At 35.7% G+C, this 14205-nt stretch overlaps 1 protein-coding gene across 3 annotated transcripts in view; it reads right to left on the bottom strand.

Moving 5' to 3' along the window:
• The window catches only part of tst (superkiller complex helicase subunit twister), a 626755-nt gene that overhangs the window by 131573 nt on the left and 480977 nt on the right, over nt 1-14205 (bottom strand). For all 3 annotated transcript variants that reach the window (XM_072532052.1, XM_072532051.1, XM_072532053.1), the window contains 3 exons: nt 13724-14002; nt 10190-10417; nt 7586-7897 (listed from right to left, as the gene is read on the bottom strand). In XM_072532052.1, coding sequence (XP_072388153.1) covers nt 7586-7897; nt 10190-10417; nt 13724-14002 — 819 coding nt within the window. The remainder of the gene's footprint in view (nt 1-7585; nt 7898-10189; nt 10418-13723; nt 14003-14205) is intronic.

Here is a 14205-nt window from a genome sequence, read left to right as displayed (position 1 = left end):
AAAATATTTAATCGTGATACAGGATGGACATAGACAATCCGTTCTTAAATTCAAACAAAGTGAGCAGATCTCGGCCGAGAAGTTCAACTTCAGAAAAACACATTGCTAATCTGCAAATAACTACCATGCAACAACCATCGAGCAACAGAACCTTGTCTAGCGAACAACAAAGGAATGAAAATTGCTCAACCAATATAGTACTCCAAGAGACAGAGTCAACTGAGAATCAACATGAACAACCAGGTAACTCTTTTCTTTCTAATCATGCTTCTTCTTCTTCTTATCTACCGTTACAAATATACATCGCTAATCCACAAGATAGCCAAGAAAACAGAGATCAAGAATGGAAAACTGTTCAAGCCCACAAACGAGCAAGAAATGACAGCCCTGGAGGTGATAAACAACTAAAACAAACAATAATGAGCGATTACTGGCTCAAAGCACCCACACCAACGTCTAATAGATTTGCTAGCTTAGATGAAGTACCTGATGAGACCAACCAAACCAGAACTGATGCAGTTAAAGAAAGTATTCAACCCCCACCCATATTCGTTTCAGATGTAGGTGATATACAACCTCTTCGACAATTGTTAGAAACAATATCCCCTCTGGGATATTCCATCAAATGTCTCTATAACAACCAAGTAAAGATCCAGCCCTCAACTTCTGAATATTACCGAAACATAACCAAAGCACTCAATGAGAAAAATACACATTATTACACCTACCAAACAAAGGAAGAAAGAACATTCCGAGTTGTGCTTCGTAATATGCATCAGACAGCAGATAAAGACGTTTTAGTACATGAGCTAGGATTAATGGGACACGAAGTAACCAACATAGCTAATATATATAAGAATGGATCCAAAATAGCGCTTCCGCTCTTTTATATAGAATTAAAAACTAAGCCAAATAATAAAGACATATATGATGTGAGAGCACTCCAGAACATGATTGTGTCCTTCGAACCACCATATCCCAAACGTCAGGTTCCCCAATGTACCAAATGTCAACGCTACGGTCACACACAAAAATTCTGCCATATGCCTCCAAGATGCGTAAAGTGTGCAAGTAATCATCTTACTTTACACTGTCCACGAAAAGAACGCAGCAATAACGTAAAATGTGTACTTTGTATGGGAAACCATCCGGCCAACTATAAAGGCTGCAGCGTATACAAACAAATACAAAAAGAAAAATTCCCCCAACTCAGAAAGAATCAAGAGACCCACAGAACAGACACCCATGAAACCAATAGTCAAAGAGTAACCCCTGGTGTTTCTTACGCTCAAAAAACTTCAGGGAATAGTCAAGCGGATGAAATCACAAATCAACAAACTAATGTCGGCTCAAACCATTCAACGAAAATTGCCAACCTTGAAAACCTGATGACAAAACTAGTAGAGAGAATGGACACTATGCTTAATCTTCTTATGACTATGATTTCCAAAATGCACTAATGCAACACAGACTTAAAATAGCCGTCTGGAACTCAAATGGCCTAACGAACCACATCCAAGAAATAAAAATTTTCCTCGACGAGAAGAAAATTGATGTTATGCTTGTATCAGAAGCTCATCTAACAGACAAAAACTATATCAAAATTCCAAAATACATTGTCCACTACACAAAACATCCAAATGACAAGGCACACGGTGGCACAGCTATTATTATCAAATCTAATATAAAACACCATGAGTTAAATAAGCTCAGTGAAAAGTACCTGCAATCAACTAGCATTGTCATCGAAGACTGGCTAGGCAACCTTACCTTATCTGCGGTCTACTGTCCTCCTGGTCAACCAATCAACGAAAACAACTTTAGCACCTATTTCAGTTCTCTTGGACACAAATTCATAGCAGGAGGAGACTTTAACTGTAAACATCATAACTGGGGCTCTAGGGTAATTACAACAAGGGGTAGACAACTGCTGAAGTCAATAACAGGAAACAACCTACAACAAATATCTACAGGAGAACCAACTTATTGGCCTACAGATCCAAATAAAACACCAGATCTCTTAGACTTCTGTGTGATTAAAGGTATCTCTCTTAACTATTTAGCAATAGAATCATGCTGGGACCTCTCTTCAGATCATTCTCCCATTCTAATTGACCTAGACTCCAAAATCATACTCAGAAATAAGCCTCCAGTCCTAACCAATAATCAAACAAATTGGAAAATATTCCGAAGCGCACTAGCAGAACAAATACCAACGAACTTGCCACTTAAAACAGAATTACAAATTGAAAATGCGGTACAACAACTTACTACCTACATACAAAAGGCAGGTTGGATTTCTACTCCTGAACAAACAACATGGAAGGAAAGCATAAACTGTTCGCAAAGTGCAAAAAACCTGATCGATGAGAAAAGAAAACTTAGGAAAAAGTGGCAAAACACACACGCTCCTATTGACAAACAAAATTTAAACAGAATTACCAGAAGACTTAAAAATCTATTAAAAGAAGAGAAAAACAGGGGGATCCAAACTTACTTAGAAAATTTGACTCCGTCCAAAGACACCAATTATTCTCTATGGAAGGCGACGAGAAAGGTAAAAGGTCCACAAGACGCCATACCTCCTCTAAAAAAAAAATGTCAAAAGTAAATGGGCAAGAACAGACACAGAAAAATCTGAGACATTCGCTGAACATCTTTCTACAGTATTTAGTCCATTTAACAGAGTAGTGCCATTAGAACAAGAAGAACCATTTAATTCTTTTCTTGAGGCTCCATATCAAATGGATCTACCAATCACCAAGTTTAATATTAAAGAAGTAAAACAGATAATAAAGAATGAGATACAACCCAATAAGGCTCCGGGATTCGACCTCATAACGGGTAAGATCCTCCAGGAACTAACCAATGACTGTTACAGAATAATCACTATGATCTTCAATGCTATACTTAGTCTGCATTACTTCCCTCTGCAATGGAAAGTGGCACAGATTATACTCATTCAAAAACCTGGTAAAGATCCAAAAGATGTCAACTCATACCGACCGATTAGTCTACTCCCAGTCATCTCTAAGGTCTTCGAAAAACTTTTACTACGAAAAATCAAACCAATATTGGACGAAAAGTGTCTCATACCTGACCATCAATTCGGTTTTCGTAACCAACATGGTACAATAGAACAAGTTCACAGACTATACACAACAATAAGAAGTAGTCTCGAGAACAATCAATATTGTACTGCAGCCTTTTTAGACGCCTCTCAAGCTTTTGACAAGGTGTGGCATACAGGACTTCTGTACAAATTAAAGAAAAATTTACCTTACCCTTACTTTAAACTGCTTCAATCATACCTTACAGAAAGGAGATATCTGGTAAAATATAGTGAAGCCTATACAAAACTCTACCCCATCCTATCTGGTGTACCTCAGGGTAGTGTGCTCGGACCGATTCTGTACCTGATATATACGGCTGACTTGCCAATAAGCAATAACCTAACGCTTGCAACATTCGCAGATGATACTGCTTTCTTGGCCTCTCATAGCAACCCAATAATAGCATCAGAGAGACTGCAACTACATCTGAACAAAACAAATGAATGGCTTAAACTCTGGAGAATTAGAGTAAACCCCTCAAAATCTACACAAATTACATTCACTCTAAGAAGAGGTACATGTCCACAAGTTAACCTCAATGGACATCCTTTGCCCCAAAAGCATGACGTAAAATACTTAGGTATTCACCTTGACAAACGTCTAACTTGGACCAAACATACATGGACGAAAAGGCTTCAATTGGGAATTTTATACAGAAAACTTTACTGGATGTTGGGAAAAAACTCTCACCTATCGATTGACAACAAGCTGCTGATATACAATACAATAATAAAACCCATTTGGACATATGGCTCACAGCTCTGGGGTTCAGCTAGCAAATCTAATATTATGATAATACAAAGATTCCAATCCAAAACTCTGAGAACAATCGCTAATGCACCTTGGTATATCCAGAATGATGCAATACATAGAGATCTTCAGGTACTAACAGTCTCTGAAGAGTGCAAAAAAACTTCTGAACAATATCAAAACAGTTTGCGGGTGCATCCTAATACCCTGGCACACAATCTTCTCAACAACCAACAAGCGAAGAGATTGAAGCGACATGACCCCTTGGACCTACCTCACCTATCCTGACAGAGCCTACAGCAGTGGGAGTTACGCCTTCAACAGCACCCAGCCATTGTGATCAGTGCCGCTTTTAGTGCTCGCGTATCAGTGTATGTGCGCATCCTACCGGTAAAAAGCCAATTTGTGTCGTGATGATTTGGTCACTGGACCTTACATCTCTCTGTCATGTAAAGACAAAAAATTTTACTTATTGTTTTCACTGCAAAACAGATTGTAAAAATCTTAAATGTTAATAAAAATAAAAAAAAAAAAAAATTATATACCTTAACAAATACAAAACGATCATTAATATGATAATTTTGCTGCATGTCAATGATTAAATGATAAATTGCTAGAATATCTATCATTACAAACTGGCAACGATGTTGTTGGTTTATCGCATTCACAGTTCGGAGAATTTACTGCCTACAAATTTGATTCTCAAGTATAGTAGAATTTTCAGTAAAACAGTTGCGTGAGCAACTAGAAGAACGCGATGAAGACTGCAGCGGGCCCAAGAAAATTCTTCAATAACGACTGAAGAATGTTCTCACCAAGAATGTAGATGACCCAGAGACATTCCAGTTCTAGTCAGCAGAAGAAGTAGTTTTAACGAAAATAAAAAATAAAAATAAAAAAAATGTTTCTCAAATGATCGAAGAAACTTCTAGAAAAAATGATGATAAATTCGAGAACTTTTCCAAAAGATTCGATGAAACGTCTCAAATTATTAAAGAAGCAACTAGACAAAACATCGAGAAATTCGAAAATGTGTCTAGAAGATTCGACGAAGTATGTAGTCAGAACAATGAGAAATTTGAAGAAGTTTCTAGAACATTCGATAAGGTAGAAGAGAAGATCAAACAGTTAGAGAGCATGATAAGTAATACGAAAGTGCTACCCCCAGTTAATGCAGTAGTTTTAGATCCTGTAGAAAAAGAAGAATCACTGAGAGACGAAACGACACATCATATGAGATTCAAATTGCCACCATTTGATGGGAAGTCTTTTTGGTCCATTACGAGGTGATGCTGCGGACATCCTAAGATCGATTCGTAAGGATCAAGAAAAATGTTACGAGACCTTGTTCACTCAACTAGACAAACGTTACGGAGATGCCCATCTACAACAAGTCTACAAAGCATAACTAAGAAGTAGAATTCAACGAGCAAGTGAAAATTTGCAATTCGTCAATGGACTGAAGACAGTGAATTACAGAAAGCTTTACGACTAGCAAGACCGAAAGTTTTAGATGAAGCGCTCGCTGTTGCCTTGGAACATGAAACAGGTAGTCAAACTTCACGGAGCCATCGAGTAAGAACCATTTAAGAGGGCGCCGAATCAAACGATGAACGTCTGGAAGAAATGGTACAAAAAGTAGTTCGTAGCACGATGCCGAAGAGACGCGAGCCCAGATGGTGGAATTGTGGTGACGTAGGTCACATTCGTCGTAATTGGAAGAAAATTATAAAACAGTCGGAAAACTAGAACGGGTCGACACCAAGGGGCAACTGCCGACCTCGAGAAACAAAGCCACCATAGTAACTGTTAACATTACGTCTTACAGTGGAATTCATAGCTTGTACATCGAGGGTCATATCAAGAATAAATGTATATCGTTTTTGGTAGATACAGGTGCAACAAGAACTATTGCATGTCCAGAAGTAGTACGAGGCCATTTTAAATTATCGCCTGCAACAGTAAGGCTTTGAACAGCAACTGGTGAGCTAATTAATATACATGGCGAGGCTAATATGTCAGTATCCATTGGCCAGACCACAATGAAACACAGAGTATTAATAGCAGAAATCTCTGACGAGTTCATATTGGGGATGGATTTACTAAGAACAGTTGGGGCTGTATTGAATGTCAAAAATTGAGTTGTCGAGATCAATGGTGAAGAGTTGCCGTTTCATAAAGACAATGAATATGTTATCAGCTTACTAACTACTTACTGTGACGTAACAATACTCGATAATAGTGAGAAAATTCTTACGACCAGACTTGATGGTCACTGCCGAGAGGGAAGTTTAAGGATGGTCGAAGATGTGGACAATGCCGAGTTCCTAACGGCAAAAGCTTTAGTGAGAGTTCGAGATGTCATTCCTGTAAGAGTTATGAATTTAAAGAAAACTGCTATTCAGTTAAGTAAAATAACGTTGATCGGCCAGTGTGTTCCCGTGGCTTCGATTTGTTCTATGAATACTAATGAGAAACCATCGAAATCTAACTATCCAAAGGAGCTTGTTGAGATGGTGATTAAAACGTGCCAAGATCTTGATGATGAACGAACGAAATAAGTGAAGTCTATGCTGATAGAAGATGTTTTTGCCATTGATAAGAAGGATACGGACAAAACAAGCATAGTAACGCATAAAATTAATACCGGAGACGTTCAACCAATCAGACGACAACCTAGACGACTTCCATGTGCGAAAAGAGATGAAGCCGAAGACATCATCAAATATATGAACAAACAAGGGGTAATTGAACCATCAAACAGTCCATGGACATCACCAGTAGTTTTAGTAAAAAAGAAAGATGGTTGAAAGTGTTTTTGTATTCACTACCGCTAGCTCAATGCGGTAACTAAGAAAGATAGTTATCCTTTGCCCAGAATAGACGATACATTGGATACTCTCTCTTGTTCTCGTTGGTTCTCCACACTCGATCTAAAAATCGATCTTGTGGATATTGGCAAGTAGACATGGAGCCAGCTGATCGGGAAAAAACCGTATTCTAGATAGGATCAGGGCTTTGGCAGTTCACGGTTATGCCCTATAGTTTATGTAATGCCCTGCCACATTTGAAAGATTAATGGAGGCAGTTTTAAGAGGTCTAACATGGAAAACATACCTTGTTTATTTAGATGATGTAATTGTGGTGGGAAGATCCTTCAAAGAACATGACAAGAATTTGACAGAAGTCTTTCAACGATTGGCACATATTGGCATAGGATAGATTAAATGGTACCTACATTTGCATTGGGCCTACACACAGATTTTCTACTATTTTTACATTGTCACTTTACATTTACTATTTGTCATATCCTAGACAACAAGTCCCAATAACAGTTATCACGAATATAAACCCATAAAATTAAAATTTAAGTTATAACAAATTGTTTTATGCGCGTTATTAAGGACTGTGAAATTTTCTAATATTGATAATTATTTTTATGTTTGTAAAATGTTAAATATTTGTACCATATCCTAGACAACAAGTCCCAATAACAGTTATCACGAATATAAACCCATAAAATTAAAATTTAAGTTGTAACAAATTGTTTTATGCGCGTTATTAAGGACTGTGAAATTTTCTAATATTGATAATTATTTTTATGTTTGTAAAATGTTAAATATTTGTACCTATGTCAATGACTTGAGATGTAGAGACAGGTTAAACTAAATAAAAAAAGGTTACCGTTAAAATCTTGATTTTAGAGTCTTGCACATACTTACTTTTAGATTTCTTCCTGATATTTCAAATATATCTTCAGCAGATACCGTTAAAATATCATGCTCAGCAGCAGTAGCAGTACTAAACATTTTTTCTTCTGTCAGACTCAGCATATAATACCAGAAATCCTCTTTATAATCTTTTAATACCTCTTGTGTGTTATCATTTAAAACGAGAACCTTGTATAGATGCTGCTTGGATCTTATGCAAGTTAATATGAGAGCTAGCTTGTTTACGTGATGTTTGTGGGTTATTACAATTAATCTGCCTGGGATTAATGTTTTTTGTACTTTAGGAGAAGACAGCACGGAATTCTGAAATAATTAGATCACAATTAACACAAAATAAACCTCAAATTTACAATATGCAATCTTTATGTGTGATAGTTTTTTTATTGCCCTCTCTACTTTATCCAGATATTTTTTTTCTCGGAAGCCTCTGTTAAAATAAACCAGGCTATTGATTTCTGCTCGGCATTTCCACAGTAGCCTGGAGTCTATCTTAGTACACATCAACAAACTGGAACCAGCAGTAGATGAGGCTCCTATTGTCAACCAAAATTCACTTCAGTTCAATTTTAGTGCAAGTATCCTGTGGGTGAATTGTGCTAACGAATATACCAAGAAATAGTAATGATGTAGTGAGGGCTATAAATAAAGACACTATGGGACAGGACAGACTTAACTGTAGTTAAGTCCAATAATTTGCCTAGGTGATCCATAGTCGTACCGGGCATGTCAGACAAAGAGGATAAGAAAGTAATAATTAGAATCAGCCTAAGGAAAACTAATCAAAAAAAAAGCTAAACCTTAGGACGGTAAGACTGGTTATTAAAAAGTCGGAAGATTGAGGAGGCTGAATATATTCTAGTTTTTTTTACTTAAAAAGGTGTGTCGATTAATTACACATATAAATATTTTTCCAATACTTAGTTTAATGATAATACCTAAACACAAACTAAAAAGTCTTTCACTTCTACATGTTTATTCTCGAGTATTAGGTTTTGATGGGACAAGGAACCAAGAACCCACTCAGCGTTGCGGGAAAAGGGAAGCTAGCGCCGACTTCGATTTGAGTTACATAATATGTTGTTTTACAAGGGGGCGATCAACAGTTTAACATACCGGCCCCCTTGATAGCTGGTAGGCTTCAACAAGCACTAATTGTTGGGAAGATCATCTGGAAGTACACATATCTTCATGGCAGGTCGTTTGTATACGGCGGAGTCAGTTATAATGGTAACTGCCGACTATGCCGTCGGCACCCAGATGAACAGCTTCATCAATACCAAGTATCCATTTCATTGGCGGGATTCCATCTTTTTTGATCATAATGAGAATTTTAAGTCGCAAAATTGTGGGATAAGTCCTTTTCCATTTAGACCGTTATTGAAATTCTTGCTGAGTGAATTTACCTTAATTGTAGAATAGTCATGGTCAGGTAAAGCAGTAATGTGTTCTCCAATTAGCACAACTACGAAATCTGCGTAAGAAAGTGGAGTCTGAGAAAGTACCGTCTTTACCCAGATGCCACCAAAATGAGGAGCATGAGAAGGTATGAAATGCCACTTTACATTTTCAGAATTTAAGCAGTATTTGTTTTAGTGCAACTAGTTACTGTGTATGTTATCCTAGTGTTTGATAAGTAATGTTACATTTGTATTGTTTATTTTATTATTAATTATTTCATATTTATTTACGGGACAAATTTATTTTTGGTTCACTTATTATTAATATATTATTTATAAGTGAGGTGTCGTTTTATTTCCCTTGTTCCAATTTTGCTTTCTAACTCAGCTATTTGTCCTTCTAAATTAGATTTTAAATCGTTTAGTTGTTTTAAATTTTTTTGTTATTTTATTTTATTTTATTTCTAAATCGGTTTTGTTGTTGTTCTATGCTTCTTCTAATTTGTCTATTCTATTAGTAATTTGACTCATCTCCAACTTAAAATTTTCGTGAATTTGAGATAAAGCATTTATGATTTCTACCTCTACTTTTCTACGCCTCTCTTCCTCTTCCTGTCAACGCTTCTGCTCCCTACGCTTCTGGTTTTTCTCTTCCTCTTCTTGTCTACGCTTCTCTTTCACCTCTTTCTCTTCTTGACTACGCTTCTCCTTTTTCTTTTCCTCTTGTCTAAACTTTTCCTTCACCTCTTCCTCTTCTTGCGTACACTTTTTCTTTTCCATTTCTTTATCAAATTCGGTAGATCATGTATTAACCATTAACAATTACTTTAAAACCTCTTTTATCCCAAGGATGTCACCAATGTTATAGTTCTTTACAATTACTTTTATTCAAAACAGCAAACAATATTACAATATTTGATAACAACTTTAAATGACAAAACTAGTCAAAAATTCAATTACTACTGTACTGTGCTACTGAACTTTACTGTACTACTGTGAAGTGTCAACTTTCCGTTCATATATGTTTTCTGTCGTTCCAGACTTTACGAGATATTTCAGGATATTTCGATGACAATCTAGAACATTCTAGATTTTTAATACTTCGTATTTTTCGTCAAGGTACTTTTTCTATATGGAATAAATCTTACGGAATTGTGTAACAATATGTTTATGTTATTTAACTTTTTATAATACTCACCATAATATTCTTTCTGATATTTAAGTAAACGCTAGCGGTTTCGTAAAATTTAACTAAAGGCCGCAAGTAGGTACTAATTTGTTGTCTACATAATTCCTTTAATTCTTCATCGACTTTTTCTACTTTTTTCCTTATTTCAATCATATTCTTCTGATGATCTGCTTCTCGAAAACTTCTTGACATCATACCTTCTACGCTTATACTTTCTACACGTAGCAAACTTAAAACCTAAAATAAAAAAAGTAACAAAATAAGAAACTTGGTATAAGAAAATTGGTATTTATATCCTAACATTGAGATATTTATACAGGGTGTGAGAAAAGAAGTGACATGGTCGAATATTTCACGAACTTTACATAGGATGAAAAAAAACTGAAAAATACCTGTTAAATATTTTTTTTAAATATATCGAATAACATCAAGCATGACCTCCCACCTTCACCCCGTGAGGGTAGGGCTATGGACAGCTTTGAAATTTTAAATAGTAACCCCCATTTTATTGGAGGTTTGGATTCCTCATACAAAATTAAGCAACTTTTATTTGAAACATTTTTTCGAATTGTTGATAAATGGCGCTATAATCGGAAAAACGATTTATTCTCATACTCTAGTAAAATTATGGACACAATCTAATATCTAGGAAAATACACAAGTAAGTTGCCATACTCCCCCGAAGTGGCTGGACCGATTTTACATATAGCCCTTAATTTTCACGCCTCTAATACTAACCCATTTTTAATAACCATATTGTGCCAGATAGTTAGTTGCCATACTCCTCCGAAATGACCTGATTTTATGAAATTTTACATGTATATTCGGTAGGTCTGAGAATAGGCTGTAATCTATTTTTCATACTCCTAAGGTGTAAGAGTGGTTCACCCCAAGCATTTTCTTTATGAATTAAATAACAATTTTGGTATTTGTTTTTATAATGGGCATAAAAAATACATACAAGCACTTAATTTTCACCCTTCTATTACTAACCCCTGTTTTTTAATTGCCATATTAGTGTCACAGAGTTTGTCGCAATACTCCTTCAAAACCGCTTGACCGATTTTTATGAAATTGTACAAGCATATTAGTTAGGTCTGAGAATCGGTGAGAATCTATTTTTCATACCGCTAAGGGGTAAGGGTGATTCAACACTGTTATTTTTTTTTTACTTTTTGGCCAACATTTTTTATTTTCTTCTATCACCAATCCCTACTTTTTAATACTAACTTTTAATAATTAATAATTTATACAGAAGTAAAAAACTTCAAAATTTGTATATTGGTATAAAAACATTTAGGTAATTAAAACTTGTTAAAAGTGCCCAACATTGGGATTTTCACATTAATTTTAGATTCTCGTGCGTTGAAAATTTACGGAATTAACTTTTACGGAGTTTCCATGTTTTGCGAATGGACAATGATTTGCGTGTCGGAACGCCGTTATCGTTGTAAATATATGCAATATAATAATAATATCGTTGTAAATATATGCAATAATATATATATATATATATATATATATATATATATATATATATATATATATATATATATTTATGTATATATATATATATATATATATATATATATATATATATATATATATATATACACTCGCGATCATAAAATCCGGGTCATCTTGAAAATTTCAAGTTTCTTAAATATTTTTGCCTCTGGTGCAGTAATAACCTTTTTTTTGGCTAATGTATTTTTTATTTATCATCAATGTTTGTTTTGAAAGAAAAAAAAAATGATTTTTTATTGTTTTTATTGAAAAAAACAGAAAACAAATCAAATTGTTGATAAAACAGACATACGAAAAAAAAATGGAAAATGCAGAACATGGTAAAAAATCAGTGAAATTTCAATGACCAATATCGTGTATTGCCTCCCCTTGCTCTAATAACGTCTTGCAGACGACGGGTTCATACTCTCAATTTTTCTCCGGATTACATGTTGTGGTATGTTATTCCACTCTCTCACTAACAGATCCTTAAGCTCCTGTGCGTTGTTAGGAGGAGGTGTATGGGTTTGAATACGTTTTTTCAAATCGTCCCAGAGATGTTCGATGGGATTCAGGTCCGGAGACCTAGCTGGCCAAGGTACCCTCGTAATTCCAACTTCGTCCAAGTATTACATACTGATCCTGGCAACGTGCGGTCGCACGTTGTCCTGCATAAAAACGGCGTTTTCTCCAAGCCCTGCCATGTTGGGCATAACATGTTCTTCCGGAATCTCCGTAATGTACCTTCGTGCAGTTAGGGACCCATTTTCGATGAAGGGTAATTCTGCGTGGAAGTCGAAAGATATACCTCCCGAAGCCATGACCGAGCCTCCACCAAATGGCATTCTTGGAGCAATGCAAGCTTGTGAAAATCGTTCACCGGCTCTCCTCCAAACTCTTACACGTCCATCGGATCCAGTTAGGTAGAAACGGGATTCATCGGAGAATAACACTTTGCTACAATCGTTAATTCCTTAATGCGCGTATTGTCGAGCAAAAGCTAGTCGTGCAACTCGAGGCACCCGGCGAAGTGGCGGTCCTCTAGCCATTACCCGAGAAGATAGTCAAGAAGAACGAAGTCTTCTTCTGACTGTTGCAACACTAAAATTGCGATTTCGTACTTCCTCTAGACGATTTTGATGCATAACCGCAGTTGAGGTCCGGTTTCGTAAAGCGTAAAACACAAGGAAACGGTCATCTAGTGCCTTGGTCGTTCTTCTTCGTCCAGAGCCAGGTCGCCTGGTTAGCAAACTTGCCTCCTGAAAGCGTTGAAGCACTCGTTGAACCGTAGAAAGGCTTACGCCAACAGTTCTTGCGACTTATCGTTGAGTGTGACCGTCTTCCACAAGTGCAACAATTTGTGCCGTTTCAACAACAGTCAAAGGCATTTTTGTGAAAAAATAAACACTAATAATGGCACTAATAAACACTAATGGTGGCAATAATAAACGTTTGTCCGTTGCATTTGAACAGAAAGTCGAAGTACAAACGAGACATTTAAAACAAGCGGAGTTACAGGTAGCGTTCATTTTGGGAAGTGTGCACTTTACCGCGAAATCGGCACTATTGGAATTCTTTGTTACAAAGGAAACCGCAACAATTCTCAGAAACATGCATTAGTTTGTGTTTGTGTTATTATTATTTACGATAAAGCTCGTTAAAAATGAAATATCGGTGATTTTCAAGGTGACCCATATATATATATATATATATATATATATATATATATATATATATATATATATATATATATATATATATATATATATATATATATATATATATATATATATATATATATATATATATATATATATTACGCCCTTTTCTCTATTCGGATTGCCGAATAATTCTCGCCATTCATCTCTGTGTCTGTATATATATATATATATATATATATATATATATATATATATATATATATATATATATATATATATATATATATATATATATATATATATATATATATATGTATATATAAACGAAAATCAAATAAGTTTAACGTACGTCTAAAGATTATAATGCTTCACTTACCATTCCATATGTTAATCTGAACTGACTAACTAACGAATTAGGTTTGCCCAGCATCATCTTCTTAAGATTTTCTTCCAGAGGAACGCTTTGTTTGCACAGGATAATAACAGTTCCTTCAGCATCCAAACCACGTCTTCCAGCACGCCCAGCCATCTGAGTGTACTCGGCTGCTTCAAGGTCACGTAATTCTTTGCCGTCATGTTTACGAACGGAATCAAAAACCACTGTTCTTGCTGGCATATTCACACCCATGGCAAAAGTTTCCGTTGCAAAAAGTAGCTAAAATGATAAAACAAAAAAAATAAACTGTTACCACATAAAAACGAAGAATATTTGACGTACGATACCGTATTGATACCTAGTTAGCGTAGATCGATTCCGTGGATAAATAAAATATTGCGTTACTAAAGCAACGAAGAATAACTTGTTAGAAGTGTTCGTGTAATGTTTACCGTCAAAAACTCAAACCAGTGTTGCGTAAT

The sequence above is a fragment of the Diabrotica undecimpunctata genome, chromosome 5, assembly GCF_040954645.1.
Source record: "Diabrotica undecimpunctata isolate CICGRU chromosome 5, icDiaUnde3, whole genome shotgun sequence".
Taxonomy (NCBI): Eukaryota; Metazoa; Arthropoda; class Insecta; order Coleoptera; family Chrysomelidae; genus Diabrotica; species Diabrotica undecimpunctata.
This window is presented reverse-complemented; position numbering and strand designations above follow the sequence as displayed.